Below are 13,330 nucleotides of genomic sequence, written 5' to 3' on the forward strand. Positions count from 1 at the left end.
ACATTGAGGCTTCAGGTTTTTCCGTGTGCTTTCATGATGCAACAATGAGATCCCACTGACCTTTTCGCTGTGTCTTCGCATAGTTTTAGAAGTCCAAACACAACACAAAATTTAAACCATCCAAAACCATGCTGCTCATCTAAGTTCCTTGTAGTAGTCCTGTAGCTACTTAAAGTCTTTCGCAGCTATGGTTTGGTTTTCGCACTTATAGGGCGGGGAAAGCAGTGTGCGCGTGCAGAAAGGCGATTATAGGAAGCTGTAAAACTTCCTTTCTAATCATGTCTCGTCTTATGTTTGGTCGGTTACATTCACCTTTTAAAAGGACAGTAAAGGTATGTCGATAATACCAAGTGATGCGGCAACATCAGCTTTATTGGACACTAGCAACTTTCAGTCCGCCTGTTCATTCGGGTCTCCTAGAGCATGGCCGCGGAAGGAACTGGAACGTCTGTTTCTTCCTTTACTCAGAAGGCCTCCGTTTCAACAGGTGCCTGACGGCGGATTTTGTTGTTCACAGTGGCAAAATCCCCCACTGTCCAGACATTAAAAGCACTAATGGTGTTCTTCGCATCAGATCCTGTATTCTGGTATTGTAAGTGGAAGTGGTGTCCTGCCAGTAGAAGTTTAGTGATATATGGGACCGTACCGTAGCCTATCAAGACCGTATATTCTTCTGAGACCATCTCTGTTGAAAATAAATTAATTGCTTGCTGGCATGAGATGACTGATTGAACTTGAATTACTTTAAACAAGTGATTATACATAGGCCTACATAATTCGATAATGTTGCGGCTATGCGAGAGTTAAACGAGCTTAAATTGACAGAATAAATATGTTTGCATATATTGCAAATAATGCATTCTATGTAGAGATCCCTTTTGAATATTAATGAGGCACACGTGGTGTGGCAAAACGCAATAGCCCTGCCTTCAAACACGAACTGACACGGCTTCTTCACACTGGACCGGCCCATAGCTTTTGTTTTGCATGATGGAATCATACATAGATCCTAATAATTTCAGAGAAAAACGCTACCTGCATCCGCACTGTTCCACAACCATGTCCTCGTACTGTTTATACACAACGTTATTGCCCGAGTCAATATAAAGAATGCTAACAGGACTAAGTTTCGTAGGAACGCAACAGCTTGGAGGCGTGCTATTGGGATCCATTGAATTCATGAGCGTTTGAATGATAGCGTGGTTTGTTGGTTCTAAGTGCGATCTCAGAGGAAAGTCGCACACGCCCTCACAGTGATAGGCCTCATAATCCAAAGGTGCAATGATCCAGTTGTCCCAACCAAGTTCTTTAAAATTAACGTGAAGGGCTTTTTTGCTGCATCTTGATTTAGATTTTTTACCATGTCTCTTCCCGTGCCGGTTGTTTAATGCAGTCCTCCGCCTGCGTCTGGCTTTGAATAGAAGGCCGCCTTCATCCTCGGTTTTTCGCAAGCCACGAGACTTTATCTTTTCTTTCATCTCATTAAATAAGTTCTCCCTCTTCCTGGACCTTGTAAACACCACCAAAATAGCCTTGTCTTGCTGGTGACGGTCGTTTCTGTCAAATCCAAGATGTTTTAAGTCCATTTCCGTTTCTGATTTACCATGGGTAGCCCTGAGCTGAACACAAAGCTGGCTCCCCAATGCAGAATGATGGCGATTTTTAAACATTTCCCACACATTCAAAACCTCCCATCCTGGTTTTCTAGAATCCTGGAGATCAAGAGATTTAGAATCCAGTAGCCGCTCTGATCGACAGGAGAGTAATTGAATGCCATAGAGACCTGTCTGAGACGCTTGGAAATCCCCGGGCACTTTTCTAAATATCCTTAATTCAGCTCCCACCAGCTCCTCTTTGTCTGAAAGGGTTGAGACATCAAACAGATACTTTTGTCTTCGCAAAGGAGAGTGCAAGAGATCGTCTGCAAGATAAAAGAAATAATTGCAGTCAGATTCACTTAGGGTGTACAGTGTTCAGAAGGGGGTGGGAGTGGGGGTCACGCTCTGACAGCACAGTTCGTTTTGTTTGTCTTACTCTTGTTTTCAGTGACCACTCAGAGATAACAATGAGGAAAACTCAGATTTGCAAGTATTCATATCAGATAATAATAATAATAATAATAATAATAATAATAATAATAATAATGATAATGATAATGATAATAATAATAATTATTATGATTTTAATTGTTTTATTGTTATAATTTTAAGTACAAATGTCCAGTGTTAATTCAACTCCAACAGAGTACACGTGAGTCCAATTGGCACAATGTGCTCTGTAACAGTTGATTTAACACAACATTTTACTATGTATAATGATTGTATAATAATACTAATAATATTACATTGCAACAGTCATATCTGTTCTCACGTGTTCAATAGCAAATTAAGCTATTAAACGAAATAAACGGCATCATAGGAAAAAGGTCACATCTCCCTGAAATATGCAGCTGCAGATCCCTCGATTTTGTATAGATGGGATTCGTTCGTTGTAATTTTGCTGTCATCTAAAATATAACAATAACCACAGAGGCATCCTAAGCCTCCTCCTCCTCCTTTTCCTCTTCCTCCTCCTCCTACTACTACTACTACTACTACTACTACTACTACAATTATTATTATTATTATTATTATTATTATTATTATTATTATTATTATTATTATTTGTAGAGCTATAGCACTGAATTCTGGATATTTAGGTAATTGGCTGAATGGGCACTTAGTTCTGTGTTGTACATTTGACCACATCTTTCTAAATGGTTCCTGTATAATTGGACCAAGGCCGATGTCAGGTGCAAACAAGTCACAGGGTCACTGTGCCAAATAAAAACGACATAAAATATTCTAAATAACCGTTCAACATAATGAGAAAATTTGATAATTTAGTAGATTATTTAAGAACTACAGGTGAGATATGTTGGTTATCAATGTAGCCCTGGGCTATATTGGATAAACCAATAATCGTAGAGGAAATTAGGCCTTAATAGCTTCCAAACTATAAGAATTACAACGTACACTCATAATTGTGAATTAAGTTTAGATTGTTATAAAACACTTAAATAAATATAATACATAGGCCAATATAACAAAGTTTAGACAATTAATAGTTTTGCTATCCATCCCAATAGAAAGTATACTGTAATGTGTAAGCTGGGACTTCCCATATTATTTACAACAATATACCTCGAGACATAGCCTACAATTTTATCTCGTGAAAACCATACCTTAGAGATTAAATTATATCCAGTTCCCTTTGGTTTTTTAATTGAGGGAGTTGAGGTGAGATTCTGAAAGGCACAAAACTTGGCAACATAAAGTCCTGCCAAGCAACTGAATCGAATGCAAACTATAGTTATAGCAGATAGCTACTGCGCGTTTTCAGTCCATTGATAGAGCTAACGGTACACAGGGCAATGAACGTGGCAAATAGCTTTCTGATACACTTCAATGACATGTGATAAATTTCTCGACAGCATACAGTATGATCAATTCACCAAATTCCCATCCACTGCAAATCCCAAAAAATGTATTAAAGTTCTGCTTATCGATATGCCTGTTAATCCAGTCACTTCTCGTGTAATAATTATAATAATACCTTCACACATGCATAATTTAACTACAAAAATGTTTCTTCCTTCCATTCTGTCCACAAAATACAAGGCCTCAGTGATCGTTCTGAACGGCATTTCACCTACAGCCGTTATTTCCCTTCAATGACTCTGAACTTAGATTTTAAGCAAAACATTTAAGTGACCGTGTGCTGGAGTAAACACTAGTCACGTACTGTTTCGCTTTACTGTCCGACATTATACCACTCCGACAACTCTTCCCGTTAAGCCTGGTTTTTGAAAAAGGAAATTATCCAAAAAGACAAATAAACTGTATAACGGACCTGGCAACACTACGGCAAAATACAGCTAATAGGCTATGCACAAACATTAATTTAGAATTCTGCGTATGCATAGGTAGCTACAATATCCATACTAAATCCATCCATAATAGTTTTAAACATATATTTAAACTGTTTAAGCATCCACACAGCATCTCAGGAGTTTCGAGTAGGCCTAATTTCGTTTTCCCACGTGTTTCAAACAAATGATTGAAATTAAGTTTAAGACAAATAGGCTAAAATAACAAATTGGTTCGGTTAATAATTCTCAATTAAATTAGTTTACTGCATCGTATTTCGCTGCATTTTTTCTGTATGAATATAGATTTTAAATGCGAATGCCATTAAATACGTTTTAACACGAATGGCATGGTGTATTAATATGGTTCAGACTACACTGCGAGTAAATTAATTTAGCCAATTATGTAAAAAAATGTTTGCATGTTTTTTTTTTTCTTCTACACATGAACCGGACGGAGTTTAATAATAAAAGTAAATTGAATCCGTGTGTTTGTTTCAGTTGCTTTGCGCGTCTGGTCTGCGTTAGAGGTTTATAAGAGCTCAAACAAATCGAATACAAGGTCACCAAATAATTAACAGTTAGGAATTCCCTCCTTACCCATTAGAATACTTTCTTGCTCATATTTCATCTCTCGTTGGCCAGAGATTCCCTGATGAAATATGCTCTTACACATTATGCCGAATGAATACCATATATTGTATAATATCTTGGGTTATGTATAGCCTATTATAAAGGAAACCTTTGTTTAGCTGCAGTGTTTAAAATAATATATCTGCAGTTTTTAAATAAATCAAGAGTTTAAACATTTATCCTATTATCATCATCACAGTTGCATTTAGTCAAAAACTAAATGTCTGTCCCTAAAATGTATGCCTGTGCGTTAGATAGGGGGGGGCGGTGTGAGTGAGAGAGGTGAGAGAGAGAGAGAGAGAGAGAGAGAGAGAGAGAGAGAGAGAGAGAGAGGGAGGAGGGGGGTGAGAAAGGGAGTTGTACTGAGGCTCCCGAGGCCAGCAAGCACCATCTGCGTTTTAATGAGTTACTTCAAGTGCCAAAAGTAATTTTCATACATTCAGCCAGTTCTTGTCTGATCTTGCGACCGTAACGAACCTAAATCTATGAAGTTTTCTGATCTATTTTGCATCGAGAATTTCCTCTTTCACTACGGGGAAAAGTGTTTATTTTTCCGAAAGATGTATTGGATGGAAACAGCTTGATAACATCTATATAGTGAATGGGTCTGTTTTAAAAGCGCGTAAGTATAAATAAAAGCTATCTCCACCAACGACAACTGTTTTTGGAAAGCTGCTTATTGAAAAACTGTCGCCCATTTATTTATTTCACTTTAATGAGGAGTTATCAGGAGTTCAAAACGCCTACAGAAATGGACTTTTAACACAGGACGAAAATTGACAGAAAAGGTATTGAGCAAACGGAACGGAAAAAAAGTATTTTCCACAATTAATGTGGCGGTCATGCAGGGAGGTGGATAGTAACCACTTCATAGGAACGGAAGTTCTTTTTAATTTTTATTTTGGTGATGTGCCATTGGCTGAGCTAGTTCATTATGGGAGAATAGACAGTGTTTGATATGTTATGACATGAACACTCAATTAGATCACTGAGTTCAAATACTCCAATCAGCGGTTCGATGCTAAGTAACCCTCAGAAGGTCCAGCAAGAGGTCATAGCCAGTGACACATCAAATCAAAATCAGAAGAGAAAGTGAGGCTTTTTTAATCATACCCGTTCAGAATTCATTCCTTAAAGTCTAAGCTGTATTTACTGACATGAAAGAATGCCAGTGAAGTTAACTGATAGCGTTTACTCCCCTACCCAAGATAAACTCAGCCTACATGTCCTCCTTCTTGTCTTTGTGTCTTCTTGTATTTGTCTTTCTTTGTCAGTCTGCTTTATTCCATCAAACCATTGAGTAAAACTGCTAGGTAACCACAACCACCATACTATCCAGAATGACACCCCCGCCAACCAAAAATATATATATTGCAGCCTAATGAAATCTAGTGTTCGGAATGTAGAATGTGACATATTTGTATCGGATTATTTCTCTCTCTTTCTACATTGGAATGCTTTAGCGACTTAATGAAGTTGGCATATTTCCTATTTTATAGAAATACAATCGTTAAATTTAATAACACACGGTATATAATTGGCTACGTCACTGCCCCGTGTTATATGTAAGCTTTTCATCATTCATTTTGCCTACACTTTTCATAAACTGTTTAAAGACCAGAGTAGCGCCTAAAATAGACATGCATATGGATTTCAACAGTTGAAATATACCTAAGTGGCTTAGCCTAATTGTTCTCCGCATTTCGACTGTCAATGAACACAGCTGGGAAGACCAATGCCTGTCGCACCTTGATAAACTGAGATGGTCAGGTTGATGGGAGCAGGTTCGATTGCTTGCACGCGAGGGGAGAGAGAAAATGATTTACTGTCTTCATCTGGAAAGCGTTTCAATTAGTGTTTAATTGTCAGGCTACTTCCAGGTCAATGCAAGTACAGGCTAATATAACTCTGTATGCGTCGCAAATCCGTACTGTCTTCAAATGTGTCCCTAGAGTTCAAAAGAATCAGTAGCCTATGTGATATATCCTATCAATACTAATAATAATAATACTACTACTACTACTACTACTACTACTACTACTAATAATAATAATAATAATAATAATAATAATAATAATAATAATGTGTCGTTCACACGACAGAAAATGCCCCAGTGCAGCATGTCAGGCTGGAAACTGGATAAAACTGGATCATATATTAGGGGGCAAATGGCTAATGAACATGTGATTTAGGCCTAATAACATTTCTAAGTTGATTTCTAAGATTCTAAATTAACTTTATTCCCATTACTACAACAGAATAGGCTACTTATTAAACACAATGATAATTGTGTCAATGTTCAACAAAGTCTACCGACTGCCCAAGATTCAACCAACTTTCCAACGTCCTTTTGAAACCCCATTCGGTATGAAAGAATAATACACGTTCCGGTACCCCTGCACTGCTGCTGGGGTATTTCAGTGCAACTTACAATTAGGCTATATCAAGGTCGATTTCAGTGCAACTTAAAATCATAGCTCACAATATTCATAGCCAACAAATTATCATTGTTTTTTACCAACCTTCTCCTCTGTCTACAAAACTTGTTATGGTGTTCGCAGACTTTGACGACAGGAACAAACTTGCGTTTAGTCCCAATTTTTCAGCGGCAGAGTACGTCCTGTAAATGGACAGCATATAATCGTGTGGTACAATGGCGTCTTTAAACTCATCCTGATGATAGCTTTGGCTCGAGGAGGATGCGAAGATTTCTTTAAGGAATTTTGGGGGCTTCTGTCCATCATGTAGAATCCTGGTTCCCTTATTCCTCCTGGAGACAGAGGGGGGGAAAATAGCAGCTGTCTGGAAACACGGTAAATCCAACAGAAAGAGAAATAGCAGGTAGAAGGCTACTGCCCGAAAGACATCCATAGTAGTAGTGTCCCAAAATAATTTTAAGTTCCACGGTGAAGCCGGTATAATCGCTCGAAGAAAGACAGTGGCCAGAGCTAGACTTTCCGTCCACTAGAAAAGTGCGCTCTCCACTAATGCGGAGAGCAGCGGCTGCTGCATCAACAGAGAGACACGCCCACCAACATACGCTCATGTAGGACCTATTTATTGGAGAAGTTTTCTCCACTCTTTCTGTCCACTTCCGAAAACGGACATCGGGCAGTGTCTCTCTGGCCGCGACGAAAGGACCACCAAAGGATGCCTTGCATGCAATAAACTGATTATTTTTCCGCAGAAAGTGAATAATAGCGATGACTAATTATAAAAAACTATAGGAATATTCACCAAGACTAGTTAATAACTGCCGGTTTGGTACTGCTACGAATTCTAAATTAAGGAATGAGTGTACGGATAAATTGCATGACCAGTTATTGTATTGACGTGACTAATTGTAATTGCTGCCAGTAAACCCGGTAATTGTATGCGACATAGTTTCATTTCTTGAGACAACTAAAAAATAAAAATGACGTAGAGTAAAGCTCCCTAAAAATCTTCACATGCATCATGTCTCTGGTGTGCTCAACAACCCATACAGTATAGGTATGTCAGCTCAAAGGCCCATGGCATCCCAGAGGCCTCGATGCCTTTTACTTCAAGTATCTGGATGTAACATGAGCTGCAAATTATTTGTTTACTTGATAAAATAACTTTATTCTGCGGAGTCCCTCGTCCTATTTTTGTGACCTTTCCTTTCCGTTTAATACACAGTAAAATGTTCAGTTAAATCAACTCTTACAGACATTTTTTGATCACCAGAGTCAAATGTGAGAGCTGATTTAACTCTGAACACTTTACTGTGTAGTGTCCACATAATATTTACCCTCTGCAGTGCGTAAACAGCCACACCTGTATGTATGCATGTATGTATGTATGTATGTATGTATGTATGTATGTATGTATGTATGTATGTATGTATGTATCTACGTTTTTATGTCCCATAGTGTTGATCTTTGTAAATTTGCGTTCTGTTCAGTTCTTTCTAGTCTATTTAGGCTACTGCATGAATTAAAACTCAAACCTGCCATATACATTTTTATGACAAAAATAATAATAAAATAAGCTGCATTTAGCATATTTATTTCCCTATATATAAGACCTCAATTAATAAGAGACCTCAGATATACTGTATCTCGTTAAGACATCCACAGTAATGACATTGTTATTGTTTATAAAACCTATGAAAATATACTGAAGCTAATTCTTATAATAAACAGATTGTAGGCAAAAAAAAAACAAAACAAAAAAAAAACGATCTGTCATAAACATAAAAAATAAAAACCTATTATGTTAAGTTTGCGGTGGAAGGCCTACTGCGCTGCAAAAAATAATTTTATTTTAATGGCGTCTACTGCCCTCCAGCGGATTCACCACAAAAGGTAACGGATTTCACATTTCCCCCTTTCTTTTACAACAATAACATACAAATGAAAGATGTCATTAATTATTAAGTATGGCAGTGTGTAACGAAATCACCGTTGAGAAAAAAATGTAAGTGATAATAAACAATAAATATCATGCAAAACACGTCGACATTTGCTTGCGGTCATAATCGCGCATTGATTTAGTTTAGGGTTTATTCTCCTCCGAAGGTTATTGGAAAAAACATTGAGTTTAATTATAGCCCTTGTGCCCTACAGAAGTCTAGACTAAACACCTTCAGGCACAGATACGTTGTTAAAACAGGATAGGCCTATACGGATCACTTATTAACCAATTGTTGTGTTTACAGGATAAAACAAAGACTAAGCCTTCCTGGGCGATAAGGTCAAACATTGTCTGTAACAGGAAATGACTGGGAAACATTCAGCAGTCTCTCACAGGTGCTATGATGTTGTGATCTATCTTGGTACTGTTCAGTCTCAATCATCACAGCTAGTATCTAAATAGTAGGGGAGAGCAGGGTAAGTTCACATCACATGGATAAGTTGTCACACTGATCATTTCTCCAAAACAAGAGGCACTACCTCAAACATGTGGTCACAATCACACTAATCTGAGGTGAGGATAATTTTCACCGCAAAAAGTAAAAAAATGGCACCTCATTTCATGGAATAAAACTTTTTTAGGTACGAATGTTAAAAATGATATTTTTGAACTGAGTAGAGGAGAGTATAAAGTGTCTTTTGATAATTTAGCTGCAGTCTTATGACAGGCTGACCTTGAGATATAGCCCTAATTAGCACACATGTTAGTTTGGGGCAAGTTGTCACTTGTGACAGCTTTTCCCCACTATAAATTGACACACAGAACTTCAAAAAACATTGGGATATTGTATAATCAGAAACTAGGTTTCTTGCCACAGTACTAGTGTTATATTGTGTTATGTTATGTATGTTAAATTATTATTACAGTATATACTGTACATATAGTTCAGGACTATATGTACCACAGGCTTTTAGTTAAGTCTGACTATCAAATTGATGATTATACCCAAGGCCAGGCAATTTATATGTGCCAGAAGTGTGATTGCTGTTGCTGTTTTGGAGATACCTAATTTTTCATGAAATACTATAGGAACATTTGTTTAGATCACCTGCACAAAAGATACCTATAGCTTCACTGTTTAGTTGTTGTTACAATACTTTACTATAGCAGGAAAAAGTACTTGATACATGTTTCAATATGGTCCTTTTTGTGGTTCTAAATAAAGCAAATAGTGGAAACAGTAAAAGAAGAGAGTGGTGTCATTGAACAAAATCTGAATACAAAATATAATTACAACATACCGTGGGTTTGTTTCACAGTTTTTTTTTACAATTGCAAACAAGCATTTTTTGATACAGTTTACTTTTTTAGAACTTTTCACAGTTAGCACAAGAGCACTTTATGTGGACCAAACTGAAAGGAAATGTCATTGCTTTTCCAAAAAATCAGGCTGAACCACCAAAAACTATACATTTTTACAGTCCAATCTGAAAATCACTGACAGAAAATAATGCATCTACTGTAATTTGGAATGGTTGTTAGTGTTTTTCAGATCATTGTTCTATGATTGACACAAAAAATTCTAGTACTGGTGCTTTTCCTTTGAGACATGTTTGCAGTGGTTCGGTAGTTTTTAATTTTGAGTAGTTGGATACATTGGTAGTTAGATGCATTGTAATGAACAAAATAACTGTAACTTTTCAAAAGTAATGTGTGTATTTCATTTCAAGTGATTTGTTTCAGCGAACAAATGATTTTTGGTTTATGTATATTGTATCCGAGCAATTGAAAAAAGTGTTTAGAGTTTTGAAAAATTATTGATTTTGATTATGTTTTTAGTTCTGTGTCTACAGTTTTGAAAAATCACCTCAAGGTTGTTAAATTTGTGTCAAAGTGATTGTAAAAAACTGTAAAGTATTGTAAAAAGGACTTGATGGTGAAGCTATTGGTATCTTATGTGTGAGTGATCTAAACTAATGTTCCTATAGCATTTCATGATTAATGAGCTATTTGAAACCAATGATTCTGAAGTGCAAGATTTATTCAAAAATATGCATGCACAATACAAGGTTTTGAACATATGACTGTGTTACAAGTGCTTACCGTTTTAAGTCTGGTGTTTAAAGTTTTGAGCGCATACTTGCGAGATTAGCACCAATGTGAAAGATTATTTCATTTTATATGACGTTGTGATTTATTGCACCCAAGAAATGTAAGAAAATGAAAAGTATGACAATACGCCCCACTCCCCCCTAATAATGATGAAGTTTTGTTTGCTTTAGTAACATAACATACCAACACTTTGCAAGAGATGCACAGAAAGCCACTATTCTTAGGGAGTTATAATGTAATATTTGTTGGCTAAGTCATTCCATGATATAGATTTTTTTAAAATCAATTAAGGTTGTGGCACTAAACAAACTAACTGAGGTTTAAAAGTACAGGAGTGAGGTGAGGTTAGCCAGGTGACTTTTTGCTGCAGAGTGAAACATCCCTTTCGTCAATAAACAAATAAATCAAAATACCCTACCAAGTGACAAACAGTGACGTAACCTAATCCAGAGGGAATCAAATAAACAAAGTCAAATAAGGAAAATAATAAATGATTCCCTGACTACTGCAAAAACCAGATCACTCTTGATGGAAGATGGAAAGCACCCACCAGAGATAATCACAGAAATACATATAATGTGGATAGTATATAGAACATCGTCAAGTTCAGGTTACGTCCTATTTGACGTTATATTTTGGAGTATTCATCTCCTGACAATTACATGTAGGCTACACAAATGTTTTAACTTTCATAACAAATGCGCAAAACTTAGGAATGCATTTCTTCCAATATTAGCGCATGGTCTGTTGATGTGTAATGTCTATTTTTCACATTCACAGACAAAAGAAGCAGAAATGATTGAGAATACATTGTTGGATATCCTGACTGTTGGCCTACTGATCTGGCTGCTGCCATAGTGTGCCATAGGCTACTCAAAGGCATACGGTGCATAAATAAACCAATGATACATATTTTAAATGGGAAAATTACTTGTTAATTCAAATATTTATTCAGCCAATCATGTGGTAGCAACAAAATACATTAAGGAATGCACACACGGCTAAGAGGTTCAGCCGTTTTTCAGACCAAATATCAGAATGGGGAAGAAATTAGATCTAAGTGACTTTGACTGTGGAATGATTGTTGGTGCCAGACAGGGTGGTTTGAGTTTGAGTGTCTCAGAAACGGCTGATCTCCTGGGATTTTAACGCACAACAGTCCCTAGTTTGCAGAGAATGATGCAAAAAAACTAAAAATATCCAGTGAGTAGCAGTTCTGCATGCAGAAATGCATCGTTAATGAGGGCAGAGGAGAATGGCCAGACTGGTTGAAGCTGACAGGAAGGTCATAGTAATGCAAATAACCATGCATTACAACATTACATTACATTACATTATTGGCATTTGGCAGACGCTCTTATCCAGAGCGACGTACAACAAAGTGCATACCCATAACCAGGGATAAGTTCGCTGAAAGACCCTAGAGGTAAGTACAATTTCAACTGCTACCTGTACAACAAAGATAAGGACAAGGGCAATTTTTTTTTTTTTTTTTTTTTTTTTTTGAACAAACAAACAAAGAGCAAAAGTCACCAAAGTTAACTATCCGAACACTGCTTACCTAGCCAACTAAAATACTGATACACAAGTCACAGAGACAACAATTAAGGTTCACAGGGAGGTAGGGAGGGATGGGGAGAGGTGCTGTTTGAAGAGGTGTGTCTTCAGCTTGCGCTTGAAGGTGGGGAGGGATTCTATAGTTCTGACCTCAACGGGGAGTTCGTTCCACCACCGTGGAGCCAGAACAGACAGTAGTCGTGAGCGTGAGGTGGAGGTTCTGAGAGGGGGAGGTGCCAAGCGGCCTGTGGAGGCTGAACGAAGAGGTCTGGCAGGGGTGTAGGGTCTGATGATTTTTTGCAGATAAGCTGGGGAAGACCCTTTAACTGCTTGGAAGGCTAGCACCAATGTTTTGAATTTGACAATGGTATGCAGAATGGTATGCAGAAGATCACACATCAAACCTCTAAGTGGATAGCAGCAGAAGACTTCATAATTCTAAAAAATAAGTCTAGTAAATGCCTAATAAAGTTCTCACTGGGTGTATATTCAGATAGGGGGCTCAAAGGTTGGTTAATTTTTCTATTATTTACCACTGGACCTCCTATTTGCTAAACATGGCCAAAAACCTAGGCGATCACTTTTAAAATTTAAAACAAGGCCATGCACAGAACATTTGATTATATTTATACCACTAGAGGGCGGATGGATCACCTTGTCCTTAACTCTCGGTCAGCAAGGCAACAGAAACGCATGCCATTACTTCATTAACTTACATCATTTTCTTCCACATGCGGAATATAA

At 37.4% G+C, this 13,330-nt stretch overlaps 1 protein-coding gene across 1 annotated transcript; it reads right to left on the minus strand.

The window, feature by feature from the left end:
- Nucleotides 1-1,031: 1,031 nt before the first annotated feature.
- On the minus strand, nucleotides 1,032-7,411 carry gdf6a (growth differentiation factor 6a). Its single transcript, XM_061219721.1, has 2 exons — nucleotides 7,063-7,411; nucleotides 1,032-1,921 (listed from the first exon to the last, which is right to left on the minus strand). The coding sequence occupies exons 1-2, from the start codon at nucleotides 7,409-7,411 to the stop codon at nucleotides 1,032-1,034; spliced, it is 1,239 nt and encodes a 412-aa protein (XP_061075705.1).
- Between the last annotated feature and the right edge of the window lie 5,919 nt (nucleotides 7,412-13,330).

Source organism: Conger conger, chromosome 1 (assembly GCF_963514075.1).
Source record: "Conger conger chromosome 1, fConCon1.1, whole genome shotgun sequence".
In the NCBI taxonomy this organism is placed as follows: domain Eukaryota; kingdom Metazoa; phylum Chordata; class Actinopteri; order Anguilliformes; family Congridae; genus Conger; species Conger conger.